Source organism: Talpa occidentalis, unplaced genomic scaffold (genome assembly GCF_014898055.3).
Source record: "Talpa occidentalis isolate TD23 unplaced genomic scaffold, MPIMG_talOcc4v2.1 talOcc4.17, whole genome shotgun sequence".
Lineage (NCBI taxonomy): Eukaryota > Metazoa > Chordata > Mammalia > Eulipotyphla > Talpidae > Talpa > Talpa occidentalis.
Genome location: NW_023601754.1, coordinates 6,911,585 through 6,926,726, shown reverse-complemented (window position 1 = coordinate 6,926,726; position 15,142 = coordinate 6,911,585). Strand labels below are relative to the sequence as shown.

General features: G+C 60.1%; 4 protein-coding genes across 5 annotated transcripts in view; 3 read left to right on the top strand and 1 right to left on the bottom strand.

The window, feature by feature from the left end:
• The first annotated feature begins 15 nt into the window (after positions 1–15).
• LCAT (lecithin-cholesterol acyltransferase) lies at positions 16–3,344 on the top strand. Its single transcript, XM_037515944.2, is given in 7 exon segments — positions 16–245; positions 248–346; positions 1,040–1,196; positions 1,275–1,390; positions 1,480–1,575; positions 1,658–1,882; positions 2,754–3,344. Coding segments are annotated over 7 exon segments (1,320 nt in total). The 5' UTR covers positions 16–193; the 3' UTR covers positions 3,329–3,344.
• A 1,518-nt stretch (positions 3,345–4,862) lies between these two features.
• Positions 4,863–7,189, top strand: PSMB10 (proteasome 20S subunit beta 10). Its single transcript, XM_037518099.2, has 8 exons — positions 4,863–4,993; positions 5,194–5,281; positions 5,357–5,454; positions 5,550–5,690; positions 5,889–6,004; positions 6,086–6,144; positions 6,738–6,889; positions 6,999–7,189. The coding sequence occupies exons 1-8, from the start codon at positions 4,935–4,937 to the stop codon at positions 7,108–7,110; spliced, it is 825 nt and encodes a 274-aa protein (XP_037373996.1). The 5' UTR covers positions 4,863–4,934; the 3' UTR covers positions 7,111–7,189.
• Positions 7,190–9,726: 2,537 nt separating this feature from the next.
• On the top strand, positions 9,727–11,798 carry CTRL (chymotrypsin like). The gene is made up of 7 exons (XM_037515939.2): positions 9,727–9,901; positions 10,429–10,532; positions 10,623–10,702; positions 10,821–10,902; positions 11,067–11,247; positions 11,340–11,473; positions 11,553–11,798. The coding sequence occupies exons 1-7, from the start codon at positions 9,850–9,852 to the stop codon at positions 11,712–11,714; spliced, it is 795 nt and encodes a 264-aa protein (XP_037371836.1). The 5' UTR covers positions 9,727–9,849; the 3' UTR covers positions 11,715–11,798.
• PSKH1 (protein serine kinase H1) overlaps positions 11,521–15,142 on the bottom strand; it is a 29,259-nt gene continuing 25,637 nt past the window's right edge. The window contains exon 3 of one of the 2 annotated variants that reach the window (XM_037515934.2): positions 11,521–14,277. In XM_037515934.2, coding sequence (XP_037371831.1) covers positions 13,960–14,277 — 318 coding nt within the window. In that variant the 3' untranslated portion in view covers positions 11,521–13,959. The remainder of the gene's footprint in view (positions 14,278–15,142) is intronic. The other variant, XM_037515935.1, reaches the window with a different exon arrangement.

Here is a 15,142-nt window from a genome sequence, read left to right as displayed (position 1 = left end):
CGCCAAGGGAAGAAGGCGGAACTGAACCCAGGCCCAAAGCCTGCTCCCTGAGGCTGTGCCCCTTTCAGGCACTCTCTGGCCACCCCCCATTGGCCAGGCTGCCCCTCCCACTGGCTCTGGGGCCCCTCCCACCCCCACGCCAGATAAGGCCGGCCCAGGACTGCTTCATTGGGCAGTAGGCACTAGGGCTGGAATGGGGCCTCCCGGCACCCCATGGCAGTGGGGGCTGCTGCTGCTGGGGCTGCTGCTCCCCCTGCCGCCCCCTTCTGGCTCCTCAATGTGCTCTTCCCCCCGCACACCACGCCCAAGGCTGAGCTCAGTAACCACACACGGCCGGTCATTCTCGGTAAGCCCCCACCAGGACCCCGACGCTCCAAGCCAGCCCCTGGCAGCAAACCCTGCCAAAGCCTTTCTGGCTACACTAGCCCCGTTACCTGCCTCCGTGTTTGGAGGGGCCAAATGCTTGTCCTGCAGATAAATCAACCTCTTTCCCTGCCACACTATTCTTTAGCTCTGAGTTGTCTGTCCCAGGTGGGTGGAGTGGGGGTGCGGGCGGGGGTGCCTGAGGGCTTGACTGGGGCATTCACTCCACGCTGTGGTCGGCTCCTGCTACTGGACCCTGGACCAAGCCCCACCACTCCTTCCTCAGCCCCTACCCCTCCAAAAGCAAGATGCCCGGCCCACGGCAGGGGAGCAGGAGAGGCCTGTTGAGGCCTTCCCCCTACGCCTGGCCCAGCTCCCCTCCCTTGCTGTTCTCACCTTGGACTTTGGCAGTAATGGAAAGCCAGGCTAGGTGTTTGCTTTGCAGGGGTAGGGGTCAGTGGCCTTGGCCCCTGCACTTTCCCTGCCTGAGGGGAGCCTGGGCTTTGGGCTACTGGGGACCCACAGGAGGGTGCGATCTTAAAGAGGATCATGAGCTTAGTGCCTGGAAGTGTAGGAGGTGAAGGGATGGGGCTGGTCACTGCACTATCTGGGGGGTGAGACTGGGGTGCTGGCCAGGGGAATGGGAGGAGTCCAGAGTGAAGGCTAGTGCCCGCAGTGCCTGGCTGCCTGGGGAATCAGCTGGAAGCCAAGCTGGATAAACCAGATGTGGTGAACTGGATGTGCTACCGCAAGACGGAGGACTTCTTCACCATCTGGCTGGATCTCAAAATGTTCCTCCCCGTTGGGGTAGACTGCTGGATTGATAACACCAGGTACATGCCATTGCCTCTGCCTCCACCCCCACACCCTACCCTTGGCTACTGGCCAGCTGACTGTCCCTTTGCCCCCAGGGTTGTCTATAACCGCAGCTCTGGGCGCGTGTCCAATGCCCCTGGTGTACAGATCCGTGTCCCTGGCTTTGGCAAGACCTACTCTGTTGAGTACCTGGACGAAAACAAGCTGGCAGGTACGTATATTGGAGAGGACTAGACTCCAGGCTGCGGTGGGCCCACCAAGGCCATGGCCAGAACCCCCAGTGCTGCCACCTCCTCACAGGGTACATGCACACACTGGTGCAGAATCTGGTCAACAATGGGTACGTGCGTGATGAGACGGTGCGGGCCGCCCCCTACGACTGGCGGCTGGAGCCCAGTAAGTGTCTCCATGATGATGGGCTCGGAGCAGGGTAGGTGGAGCCAGACCTCAACGGCACTGACCCCTTGCTCCTCCACAGGCCAGCAAGAGGAGTACTACAGCAAGCTCGCCGGGCTGGTGGAGGAGATGCACGCTGCTTATGGGAAACCTGTCTTCCTCATTGGACACAGCCTTGGCTGCTTGCACTTGCTCTATTTCTTACTGCGCCAGCCCCAGGCCTGGAAGGACCGCTTCATCGATGGCTTTATCTCTCTTGGAGCTCCCTGGGGTGGCTCCATCAAACCCATGCTGGTCTTGGCCTCAGGTAAGAGGCCTCTGATCACCTGTGTCCTGTCGGGAGTGGGAGGTGAAATGGAGCTAATGGTGGGTCTGCACTCACTTTGCTGACAATGCCAGGCTGGGGGTGTTTCAGTCACCCCTAGGCTGCAGCTTCGGGCAGTGGCCTCCCCAAGTGCAGTGAGCCTGGCCTAGACTACATTAGAGCAGCCCATCCCAGTGATGACAAAGAAGAAGTGAACCCCAGCAATCTGACTCATTGCCCCATTTTTGTGGCTCGTGGCTTCCGGTCCTGCCTACCCAGCTATCAGTTAAGCTCTATTTCCAGCACTCCCTTTACCGAGAGATCTGCCTTAAGGAGGACAGATCTACCAGAGCCAAGGCCAGAGCCTGCCGGCCTGAGGAGTGGTACAACCATCACCTGCCGAGCACCCGCGGTGCACTGGGTACAGCCACACTTGGCCTTCCCTTAGGAGCGCAGGGTCTGGTGAGGCAACACTCATCAGACCACATCAATGAGTGTCAGTCACAGACACAGCCCCACTTCTCCCCTCCCGGAAGCAGTGAGCAGTGCAGGCCCCAGGGGCTGCAGACACTTGCCTGAGGTACAGCTGCCAGCACCACCCCCAACACCCACACTCTCACCATCCTCAGGAAACCCCTCCCCACTCTCCTTTTGGAGTCTACAGCTCAGCCCCATAGAGGGGCCATCAGGGATATTCATTTTGTGAGCACTTCAGCATCTGCCGAGGCCAGGCCTGCTCTCGCCTGTGGCTCGGAACCGCTGTCTGGATTGGGCGGAGGCGAACGAGCATCCGGCAGAACTTGGACTGGGGGCCAAGTAGAAGGCTGGGCAGCCGGATTTGGCTCCCCTGCCCTACCTTGCTGCTTGTGCACAGGTGACAACCAAGGCATCCCGATCATGTCCCGCATCAAGCTGAAAGAGGAACAGCGCATGACGACAACCTCCCCCTGGATGTTTCCCTCCCACCAGACATGGCCCGAGGACCACGTGTTCATTTCTACACCCAACTTCAACTACACAGGCCGTGACTTCCAGCGCTTCTTTGCAGACCTGCACTTTGAGGAAGGCTGGTACATGTGGCTGCAGTCACGTGACCTGCTGGCGGGCCTCCCCGCACCTGGTGTGGAAGTGTACTGTCTGTATGGCGTGGGCAGGCCCACGCCCCGCACCTACATCTATGATCACGGCTTCCCCTACAAGGACCCGGTGGATGTGCTCTATGAGGACGGTGATGACACTGTGGCCACCCGCAGCACCCAGCTCTGCGCTCGCTGGAAGGGCCGCCAGCCGCAGCCTGTGCACCTGGTGCCCCTGCACAGGCTACAGCACCTCAATATGGTCTTTAGCAATCAGACACTGGAGCACATCAATGCCATCCTGCTGGGCACCTACCGCAATAGCACCCCTGCACCTCCAACTGCCAGCCCAGTGCCCCTGCCCCCTGAATAAAGACTTTTCCTTTGCTCTGTGAACCCTGATGTGTGTTTTAGGTTGAGGGGGACGCACTAGAGTCCACACACCAGGATTCACTCAGCAGCAGCCACTAGCCTGGTACTTTGTGGCACACAAGGCACAATGGGCTTTGCTAAGGCCTGGGACTGAATTGGGCCCTGAGGTATACAGCTCTCTGCGCTCCTGCTTCAGCTGCTTAGGTGGCCTGCTCTGCCCTGGCCATAGGGACTGGAGCCAGCTGCACACACAGGTGTGGGACAGGGGTACATGGAGCCAAGGGTGCAGGGGAAGATGTGAGCTATCCCCCCAACTCCCAAAAGAACCTATACACAGGACATTTTGTGTTAGATGACAGAAGCATAGGAGTTTAGAATTTGAGTGACAGCCACTAATGAAGTTTTAATTATTAATGGAGCTAAGTGGTCTGTAAGGGAAATTGAGGGAGCAACAGGGGCTGAGTGTGGATCAGGGAAGGCTCCTCGGAGGTGGCACCTATGCTGAGCGAGCAGCTGCTGAAGGACTCAGCCAGGGATAGCTATGACGGGACTGGTAATCTAGAAAGAGGCTGCAGGGAGCAGAGTGTAGCCTGGGGCAGGGACTGGCTGGTAGGAAGCAAGGGGAAGCCAGGGGCCCAGTGCAGCAGCCGGATGAAAGAATGCTGGCTGAGAAGAAAGCAGTAGTTAGGGGAAAGATGTGGACAGATAAAGGGTCATTTGAGAGGTGAAATCTTGGTATCTTTGCCATAGAGTATAGGATGCCAGGCCATCAGACGGCCACAGTACACCTCATAGGAAGCACCCGAGATAGGACAGCCTCACCCCGCAGAAGGAAGGAAGCAAAGGCAACAAAAAAGAGGCAGGCGGTGGGAGGAGGGTGATAGAGGACTAAGGCAGCCATGCCTGATGTGTCAGGAGGCCAGTAAGAAAGTGGAGAGACGGCGGGCCTCCCGGGTGGTGCAGCAGGTTGAGGGCAGCGCTGTGAAGCTGTCTGCAGCCTCGGCAGTGCACAGCCTCTGCAGTGTGGGTGGGTCCCCAGCCGGCCAGGGAGATTCCCACATGGCGCCGCAGACCTCTCCTGTCTCGCCCGCTGCTCCCCTCAGCAGTGTACTTCGATCAATCTGCCTGTCCTGTTCCCCGCTCTGTCTCTAGTGAACCCTCACACCCTCCTGCCTCTGGCCTGTACCCCAGTTCTTGTATAAAAATAAATAAATCTTTAAAAAAAGAAATAAAGTGGAGAGACGGGGCCAAAGGTCTGACAGCCTCGGGGCGCTGGGCCTTGAGGTTAGAGTTGGGGTCGGCACAGGCAGGGGCTCAGTGGAACCAGAGCAGAGGAAGGGATTTGTCCCTCTGTTCAGGGGACCTGGGAGCAGCGTGGAGGCCACGCAAGGAACAGCACCTCCTCTCGACCTGCTGAGGAGCAGGGGCAAAGGTGAAAATGAAAGAAAAGAGGCAGAAAGGGGCGAGCAGAGCCGAGGTGAAAGTGAAAGCAGGAAGTACCAACGTGGAGCGCGCACAGGACTCGGCGGCGGCCTCTGTCCTGCGGGCCTCGCTCCTCCCAGCGCCGCCACCAGCCCGCCCGGGACGGCCAGGCGGTGGGGTCCGAGATGCTGAAGCCGGCGCCAGCGCTCCCCCGCGGGGGCTTCTCCTTTGAGAACTGCCAGAGGTGAGGGGGGGCAGGGCTGGACGTCTGCGGCCCGGGGCCGGGGCGGGAGCCGGGCCTGCTCTCCGGGTGGCGCGTGCGGCGGGGCTGGGCCGCGGGAAAGGCCGGGGGTTCCCAGCCTGAGCCGGGCGGCGGGGCGCGGGGCGCGGGGGGCGGGGGGGGGACCTGGGTCCGGGGTCACATCGCCTCTCCGGCTGTTCCAGAAACGCAGCCTTGGAACTCGCTTGCCCCGGGCTCCGGGCCCCTCGAGCTCGCAAGACCGGAACGACCATCGCCGGCCTCGTGTTCCAAGTGAGCAGGGGCTGGGCCGGGGCGCAGGGGGGCGGCGGGGGCCGGCGGGACTGAGTCGGGTCCCCCGGCCCCCAGGACGGTGTCATCCTGGGCGCGGACACTCGGGCCACCAACGACTCTGTCGTGGCGGACAAGAACTGCGAGAAGATCCACTACATCGCCCCCAAAATCTAGTGAGAACTCCCCAGCCCCGACCCCTTCCACGAGGCGCCCCTCCTCCCCACGCCGCCGCGCGCGCCGGCCCGCCCACACGCCGCTTCCCCCGCAGCTGCTGCGGGGCGGGGGTGGCCGCGGACGCCGAGATGGTCACGCGGATGGCGTCGTCCAACATGGAGCTGCACGCGCTGTCCACCGGCCGCGAGCCCCGCGTGGCCACGGTCACCCGAACTCTACGCCAGAACCTCTTTCGGTGCTGGGGCGGGGCTGGGGCGGGCGGGGAGGCGCGCGGGGAAAGGGCGGCACAGGGGAGGCGCGCCCGGGGAGGGGCTGGGAGGCGCGAGGGGCGCCGGGTCCTGGAAGGGGCGGGCCCGGGCCCTGGGGGCGGGGGGCGGGGGGCGGGGGGCGGCGCCGGACGGGGCGGGCGGCTGAGCGCGTCCACTCTGAAAAGGTACCAAGGCCACGTGGGGGCGTCGCTAGTCGTGGGCGGCGTGGACGTGAAAGGGCCGCAGATCTACGGCGTGCACCCCCACGGCTCCTACAGCCGCCTGCCCTTCACGGCCCTGGGTGAGTGCTGCTGCCCCCCCGCCCCGCCCCTGCCCCGCAGAGGGGCGGCGGCTGTTGACGGCAGGCGCCCCTACTCTGCAGGCTCGGGCCAGGACGCCGCCCTGGCGGTGCTGGAGGACCGCTTCCAGCCCAACATGACCGTGAGTGACTCCTGCCCCCCACTGTTTCTTCACTGGCGTGGGAGGGGCGCCGGGAGCCCGGGGAGCCAGAGACACCCTGGCCTACTCCGGGGTGGGGGGATGCTTCTCGGAGGAGGCGCGGGCTGAGTGGAGATGGAGGGCGGTGGTGGGAGGGTGGAGAGGTGCTACTCCAGCCTCCGACCTCCGCCTGCGGGAAGAAGTGGAAGCCCAGAGAAGCGTGGTGAGGAGGAGGAGATGACAGGTGGGGTCTGGAGCCCCGGTGCTGGAGGATGGCCGTGGAAGCAGACGGTGTGTGTCACTCCAGAGGTGCCGAAGGCGCAGAAGGAGAAAGGCAGCAAGCTGGTGCCCAGGGGCACGAGCACGCGGGCGGCTGGACAGAACACTAGTGGAAGTGACTCGGAAGTTTGTGAAGGGGGCCGCGGGCCCAGGAGCTCTGGAGAGGGAGGCGGGGAAGGCGGTGGGGAGGGGGTGGGAGAGGAGCCTGGGTGTGAGCCAGTGGCAAGTAGCCTGGGTGTGAGATTAACCTGATCTCCAGGCCATAGCCTGAAGGGGATACCAAGAGCCCCTCGGGCCTCACACGCACGTGCCCACAGCTGGAAGCCGCGCAGGAGCTGCTGGTGGAAGCCATCACTGCAGGGATCCTGAGTGACCTGGGCTCCGGGGGCAGCGTGGACGCGTGTGTGATCACCGCGACCGGCGCCAAGATGCTGCGAACACTGAGCTCGCCCACGAAGCCCATAGAAAGGTGGGAGCAAGGGAGGCGGGACTCCAAGGAAAGATGTGGCAGCATCAGGGAAGAAAGGGACGGGCCACGCGATGGGCGCACACTGAGAGGCCATCGTACCCCCTTCCAGGTCCAGCCAGTACCACTTTGCCCCTGGGACCACACCTGTCCTGTCCCAGACGGTGACACCACTGCCCCTGGAGCTGGTGGAAGAAACCGTGCAGGCCATGGAGGTGGAGTGAAGGAGGCTGCGATTTTAGAATTTGGAACAAGGGAAATAAACCTAGAAAATACAGACACCAAAACAGACGGCTGTATTATTCTTGGGTGCGGGGGTGGGGGGTGGGGCAAGCAGCCCACAGGGCTAAGATATCCCCACAGGGGCCACTCCCCTCCTGTGCCGGTGCTGTGCACCAGCACCTTAGGCATCGACGCTTCCAGAGCCTGGGAAGCATGTCGGATTCAAGGTGAACAGTCCCATCCAGACTCCACATCCTAGAGGCTACCCCTGCCACCACCATGCCTTGTTCTTGGCCCCCAGTCCACTGGGGACTCTGGTGAAACCCAAAGGCCCCAGGTCCTGAATCTTTACTAGGTGGCCAAAGAAAAGGCCCTTACCTCTCAATTCCCCTCCCTCACCCGCCATGGACCCCGTTGAGGGCTAACGTGCTGATAGAGGGGCTGCTCCCCTGACTCCAAGGGCCCATTTTCAGAAAACTTCTCACCCCTGCAACCTTTTACCTGTGGAACCCCTCTGATAACCAGGCACACTTAACATGAACCTGGTGGGCTGACTCCAAGTTTTCTAGACCGCCAGGGACCACAGGGCCCGTGTGAAATGACTTATTTATCAACAAACCTCTGCTGAGTACCCACTGAGTGCTAGGCCTGGATGCTCGGTACTGGCAGGAGCATCCTGCCCTGGAAGAAAATGGCTGAGGGGGGGGGTGGTCCCTGGTGGCACAAGAGGTGAAGACGTAGCACTGTGAAGCTATCCACAGCCACTGCAGCACTGAGTTCCATCCCTGGCCGGGGAGGTGACCCATATGATGCAGCAGACCTCTCCTGTCTCTCCTGCTGCTCCCCTCAGCAGTGTCGTTTGGTCAGTCTGCCTGTTCTGCTCCTCACTCTGTCTCTGGTGAATCCTCTCACCACCCACACCTCTGGCCTGTACCCCAGTTCTTCTATGCATAAATAAATAAATCTTAAAAATAAAAAAGACTGAGCCACACTGGAGCTTCAGAACTTAGGAGTCTGCCCAGCCTCTGGGGAGGGTCTGCTCCAGCCAGGACAGTCCCTGGGCCCTGGTTGTGTTTTACCCTCAACACTTTTATTATGGGGCCTCCCCGGTGGCGCAGTGGTTGAGCGCTGGGTTGCAGAGGCTGCGGGTTCGATCCGCGGCTGCTCCCCGGCCAACGGAGGAGGGTCCCACATGGCGCGCAGACCTCTCCTGCCGCCCGCTGCTCCCCTCAGCAGTGTACTTCGGTCCTTCTGCCTGCTCTGCTCCCTGCTCTGGCTCTGGTGAATTCTCTCACCCTCCCGCGCTTCTGACTGTACCCAGTGCTTGTATAAATAAATAAATAAATCTTTACCAAAAAAAATCTGCCTTTAAAAAAAAACTTTATTATGAAGACTTTTTTGTTTTTTAAAGATTTATTATTTATTTATACAATAGCTGGGGCCGGCCTCAGAGCAACCCACATGGCGAGCTGACCTCTCCTGTCTCGCCAGCTGCTCCCCTCAGCAGTGTATTTCGTCAGTCTGCCTGTTCTGTTCCCCGCTCTGCCTCTGGTGAATCCTCTCACCCTCCCGCACCTCTGGCCTGTACCCCGGTTCTTGTATAAATAAATCTTAAAAAAAAAAGAACTGGGGTACAAGCCAGAGGTGCGGGAGGGTGAGAGGATTCACCAGAGACAGAGTGGGGAACAGAACAGGCAGACGGACCGAAACAGCAGGGGAGCGGCGGGCAAGACAGGAGAGGTCTGCTGCGCCATGTGGGTATCTCCCTGGCCAGCCAGGGATTGAACCCACACTGCAGAGGCTGCAGACAGCCTCACTGCACTGCGCGCAACACCCTGTGCCACCAGGGAGGCCCCTGATGTGTTGATTCAGCTGGAGTCCTCACCCCTAGGAGATCAGCCAACTTACCGATGGCAGCTTTGCTGAGAGGGGTCTCCTCTTGGGTTCAAGCTCAGTCTAGAGCTCAACAAACAGGCTGTTGACATTAGCGCTTAGCCACAGAAGCCCCAAGGCCTGGAGGCCAACAGATGGCTGTCACCCTTCCGGGGCAAACTCTGTGTAGGGTCTGCCAGTCACCAAGGGTTCATACCTTGCCGTCCTATGTGCCAATTCCTTTCCAAGCACCTCATCAGTAAGAGTACAGGCTTCAGAGTCAGATGAAGTTTTGGGTCCAAATGTACCATGTGCCGGTGAAAGTCACCATATCTCCAAGCAAACGTGACTCTTGTTCCAAGTTCATGTGGATTCACTGAGATGACACCTGTTCAAAATGGGTACCTGCCAGAACACCTGGTCCCGGCCCTCCACAGCAAAGCTGGCTACAGATGGACATTCCCTCCACTAGTCAAAACACTCCTGGGTGCTGAGCAGGCTTCTCTGGAAGTCTGATATCCTCGATAGCCCTGGATATCGAGGGCTGCCTTGATCCCAGCCACCAGGTGGTTACCATAGACCTAATTTAACCATGTCCGGGGTACACAATGATCCATCAGTTGGGTGTAATTCGGGAAACCAATCAGAAGCCAGGCCTTGAGGGGTGGGGAGGTGAGAACCTCACACCTGGGCTCTGATAAGTGCAGATCGGGATGAGGAACCTTGGCCTAGAGACACCCCTCCTGAGCCGAGCATGGGAGGGCACCGAGTTCACACAGCTGGTTTGGCCTCAGGCCTGAAACTACGGCCCAAGGACAAGGAGACCCATAAAGCCAGGCTCAGTTCTCAAAGACCTCACATCTGCCACAATGCTGCTGCTCAGCCTGACCCTTAGCCTGGCCCTCCTCGGTTCCTCTTGGGGTAAGTAGGTCGGAGGAGCCCTGACTAAACAGCCTGAGGAGCAACAGTTTCTAGCACCAACCCAGGAGCTCAGGGAAGGGACCAGGCTGGACGAAGTAGGCAAAGGAAAAAGGACCAGCACCAGGGCGGGGAGACAGCGGGAGGTGGGCACAGGCTGGTCTCATAAATGGGACAGGAACTGCTAGGCCTGGAGCTGAGACGTGAAGGTGGACCCAGTTTAGGAAGAGCCCTCTGGCTGCATGGAGGGTACAGAATGGACTGCTGAGGCCCCAAGGGGACTCTCTGGCCCGGGAGAAAAGTGGGTGGGCTGGAACTGGGGAGCAATGGAGGTGGGAGGAGGGACAGGACCCGGCAGATGGCTGGCTGGGGTGACCAAGATGGCCATGGGGGCCAGGAAGCCACCCAGAATGAGAAGGGCTAGCGCTGAGGCCTCCATTTGAACCCCTCTGGGCTGTAGAGTCTGGGGACACCCAGAAGACAGGTGGGCTGGGGCGTGGACAGTAGGTCCTCACCAGCCCAATGTTCAGGCTGCGGTGTTCCTGCCATCAAACCCGCGCTGAACGCCAACCAGAGGATCGTCAATGGTGAAAACGCAGTGCCTGGCTCCTGGCCCTGGCAGGTGTCCCTGCAGGTACATGCACCCCCGGGGTGGGGCAGGGAATCTGGTGCCTTGTGCCCAGTGGAGCCTGAGTCCACCCTTACTTCTGACTCCTGACCGCAGGACAACACCGGCTTCCACTTCTGCGGCGGCTCCCTCATCAGCCCCAATTGGGTGGTCACTGCCGCCCACTGCAATGTCGTGTGAGTGCTTCCTCCCCACCTGCTCTGCCTCAGCCCACCTCGCCCCCCCACCTTCCCCAGCATGGCCCTCTTGTTGTTCTGTCCTCCTTGTGGTTGCCCAACCCCATTCTCGCTGCAGCGCTGGCCGCCACTTCGCTGTCCTGGGCGAGTATGACCGCTCCTCCAACGCCGAGCCCGTGCAGGTTCTGTCCATCTCTCGGGTGAGTGCCTGGACTGCTGACACGCGAAGGAAAAATGGGCAGTGCCAGTGGCCTGGGCTCCAGGGGTGGAATTCAGGCTACGCCCTGGTCTACCCGCCTCAGCATCCCGACCCTGAGGACCTGTGTCCGCCCCCATCCTTCACAGTCCCTTCCTGGCTCTACAGGTTATCACACACCCTAGCTGGAACCCCAGCACCATGAACAATGACATGACGCTACTGAAGCTCGCCTCCCCAGCCCGGTACACCGCACAGGTCTCGCCTGTTTGCCTGGCTAGCCCCAGTGACGTGCTGCCCGCAGGTCTCACATGTGTCACCACCGGCTGGGGCCGCATCAGCGGTGTGGGTAGGTTAGGTCAAAAAACCCTGGTGTGAGAGCTGGGAAGGGGACAAGCCATTGGGGCACTGGGGGCCTAACAGCTTCCTCCTGGCCCACAGGCAACGTGACCCCAGCACGCCTGCAGCAGGTGGTCCTGCCCCTGGTCACTGTGAGTCAGTGCCAGCAGTACTGGGGCTCAAAAATCACCGACTCCATGATCTGCGCAGGTGGCGCAGGGGCCTCCTCGTGCCAGGTAAGCACCGGCAGCGTACCTCTGCACTATCCGGCGGCACCCCGCTGCATATGCTGACTCCCCCCTCTCCTTCCCTCAGGGTGACTCTGGAGGCCCTCTTGTCTGCCTGAGGGGGAACACATGGGTGCTCACTGGCGTCGTCTCCTGGGGCACCGGCAACTGCAACGTGCACGCACCTGCCATGTACACTCGCGTTAGCAAGTTCAGCGCTTGGATCAACCAGGTCATCGCCTACAACTGAGCTCACTACAGTCGCTGCACCCCGCCCCATCTCAATGCAATAAAAAATCCCAGGCTCTGTCCTTGGTGATTCCTTGTCTGTACTCCTGGCTTAGGGGAAAGGAGAGACTCCTGGGGGTCCCACTGGCTGCTTGGGCTTTGTCTTCTGGCACAGCAGGTGCTGTGGAGTCAAGGGCTTCTGGCCCCCACCCCTCTTCTTCCTGGGCAACCCCTTAGAGAGGAGCCAGGACTGTCAGAATGAATGGGCAGCCTTCCCAGAGGAGGGCAGCCTGTTTATTGAGTAGAGGATACATTTACAAACTGAGTACACAAAATAAATAACTGCACATTTTCCATCCATGGTCCACAGCATGAAGGCCCAGGCAGGCCTATCAAAAGCCCGAGTCTCCAAGCCCCCTCTACCCTCCCTTCAGACCGGGCCTATCCTGGCAAGAGAGGAACTAAATCCCTCAAACTCCCAGAGGCATTTGGGGAAGTAAGAGGAATTCTGGGACCATGGGGCTTGGGATCTCCACTGCCTTGGGCCAGGGGCACCGGACAGAAGGAAGGGGTATATAAGGCACAACAGACTTGGCCCAGAGTGGACTCTCTGGCTTGGTTCCCCACTGGAGATGGCACATATAGAAAGAGGGGGGGCTGGCTCAAGGCTACCCACCAGGAAGCACTAAGTAAGGGCCAAGCCCTCCCTGCTGGCAGGGGCCCCCGCAGTCTAGCTAAGATGAAAGCCGGGCCCTGCCTCCTATCTACTCACTGAAAGCAGCAGTGGAAGGGACTTGGGTTCCAGCCCAGTTTGGTGGGGGAGTGGGGGTAGAGGGGTACGGTGTGGGCTAGGTGGAAGACACTACCACAGACATGGGGATGGTCTGGCTCAGGCCTCTGGGAAGGCAGCCACCCAGTTCCACCCACCTCCCCCAGGGGCTCCTTCCAGCCTGAGACTCAGTGGAGCCCAGACTACATGGTTAATGCTGTGAAAGGAAGAGGGACAGACTGGACGGGAAAGCCCAGCTGTGAGAAGGCCAGTGCCCCAGGCACTCAGGTTCAGAGGCAGGTCACACAGTATGGCTAAGTTCCAGGGGCTGCTGCACAGAAGCTCAGCAGAAGAGAGCTGAGCAGCATGGGGACCCTCCCTAAATGCAGCAGCTCCCTCCTTCCCCCTTCCTCTTGGAGGATGAAGGGTAAAGCTCATTTCTAGGCGGCCCACATCATACCAGACACTAGGTGGCGCCTTCATGCAGCTGCACAGGAGGGAGCTGACTGAAAGGAAGTGGCAACCGGCAGTAGCAAGGGGGCGTCGGGGCTGACTCTGGAACCCTAACAGGGCTTTCCCTAGGAAGCCGGTGTCCTCTGCCTTGGCCCAGGTGCCCCCACACCCCAGGTAGCAGCAGTGGGGTTCACTTTAATCCCCCACAGTGGGAAGGAGGCACCTGGGGAATAGATGGGCATCTAAGGGGTGGGGGAAGGGAGGGAGGTAGCGGTGGGCTCTGCAAAAAAGGCACCGAGAATAGTGGACACAAAACCTCTCAAGTGGCAGAGGCAGTCTGGAGCCTGGAGCAAGCCTGCTACCCACATGGCCACAGCCCAGAATGGCTACGATCATGCATAGCCCTACCGAATGTGCTAGCAAGTCCTGGGGCCAGGAGGGGCCCCTGGGGCACCATGAAGGAAGACAGATCTTGACTGAGAGGTGGGGGTCTGTTTAGACTTAGCCAGGGATTGAGATTCTGTTCAAGGCACAAGCTTCGTGCACAGCTGGGCCTCTCAGTGGAGTACCATCTTGATTGGGATGCCATGGAATGGGGCAGCGGGGTGGGGTGGGGGTGTGAGGCAAGTAGAGAAAAGAGATTTCCAGAAGTAACTGTCCCAAAGAGTCCTGGGACCACAGGATACCCTCTACCTGGCACTACATTTCCCTTTCCTCTAGGGGAAGAGCCAAGGTTGAGGGAGACTGAGGGTCAGGTCCTGCTCTTTCCCCCAACTATATCAGATCAGCTACCAACCAAAAGGAGTATCTGTTGCCAGGCCAGGCTCCCAGTTAAGGGGACTCATAGACCCTGAGCTCCCTCCACTCTCACACCAGGCTCTGGCCCAGGATGAGGATGGGGGCTACTGAAGGCAGAGAAAGGGCTGGGGTCAGATAGTCACCTACCACAAGCCACACAGGCCAGTCTCCAGAGAGGAGGTTGGGCCCAGATGGCGCAGCAGAGCGTGGCCGGGCCGGGAGCACGCTGTCTGGACCAGGCCGAGGCTCAGCCATTGTACTGCTGCTGATAGCGCAGGTTGAGCTCCCGTAGCTCCCGCTCCCGCACTCGGCGAGACTTGTTGGAGCGTGTAGAGCGGCTAGAACGCGTAGACTGGGCAGATTTGGTGCTCTGGCAGCGGGAGGAGGCGCGTTTAAGGAGGTTCTGGGAGATGGAGCGGTGCAGATTCTTCATGGATGAAGAGGCTGCCATGCTCACCACCCACGGGTGCCTCAGGGCCTGCAGTGCAGTCATACGGGCGCCAGGGTCCACAGTCAGCAGGCGGTCAATGAAATCCTTGGCCAGGTTGGACACACTGGGCCAGGGCTAGAGGCCAAAGACAAGGGTTAGCACAAGGAGACTCAATACGACCCACCCCCCCCCCGCCGCCAACAGCTACCACCATGGCACTGTGTCTGCCCAGCAGCCCAGCCCTGCACTCTGCCCCGAGAGAGGTACTGCCTGGCTCCTCTGGACAGAGGACTGTGGGTCTTCCCGGTAACAAGGAAACTCATAAGAAGGACTTGACTCTCCACCCCAAGGACATACTTCTAAGGTGCCCTGGACTCCAAACCTAGCTCAGGGAGGGAGGCCCTGTCAAGACCCCCCCAACCTGCCCCAGATCACTAGAACTCACCAAGGCTTAAAGAAAATGACACAACCCTCCAACGCATCCTGAGTCACATCAGAGTCTAATCCCTGGTGCGCATACCAGGTCACTCCAATAAACTCCCTAGTCCTTACAGAGAGGGTCCACCCTCCCTCCAACTGACACAGTGATGGTGGACAACGTCTGCATTCCTGGCCATTAGCCTCAGCCTCAGCTCCCCCTGACCCCCGGCCCAGTCATGGGAAGAAAAGGAAGCAATTCACAGGAACTTGAGAGGACCGGGGGCTCCTGGGAACTGGGCAGGGACCCTTTTCAGGGCGCTCTCCAGTCTGCATGACTTCTTTCAGCCATGCAAGGGGTCCTGGCAGGGTTGTGTGCTGGCCTCATTTCAGAATATTCTGTCCCCAGGGAGGCCCAAAAGTCTGCTCAGCTACATGTACCCATGGCTGCCTGGTCTCAGCTGCACACCAAGCAGCTGTGCATCTCCCGGCCTCGGCAGGCAGAGCTAGCCTTCACCTGGCTGAGTCCTTCAATATATAGGGTAAAGGAAGCTTGTTCAGACTCCCTCTCACTCCCTGGTGC

Excerpts from the sequence above, each read along its gene's own strand:
- CTRL (XM_037515939.2), top strand. The coding sequence starts at position 9,850 with ATGCTGCTGCTCAGCCTGACCCTTAGCCTGGCCCTCCTCGGTTCCTCT. Across the intron at positions 10,903-11,066 it reads AGGTTCTGTCCATCTCTCGG|GTTATCACACACCCTAGCTG; the intron begins GTGAGTGCCTGG and ends CTGGCTCTACAG. Across the intron at positions 11,248-11,339 it reads GGGCCGCATCAGCGGTGTGG|GCAACGTGACCCCAGCACGC; the intron begins GTAGGTTAGGTC and ends CCTGGCCCACAG.
- PSMB10 (XM_037518099.2), top strand. The coding sequence starts at position 4,935 with ATGCTGAAGCCGGCGCCAGCGCTCCCCCGCGGGGGCTTCTCCTTTGAG. Across the intron at positions 6,005-6,085 it reads CCTGCCCTTCACGGCCCTGG|GCTCGGGCCAGGACGCCGCC; the intron begins GTGAGTGCTGCT and ends CCTACTCTGCAG. Across the intron at positions 6,890-6,998 it reads CCCACGAAGCCCATAGAAAG|GTCCAGCCAGTACCACTTTG; the intron begins GTGGGAGCAAGG and ends ACCCCCTTCCAG.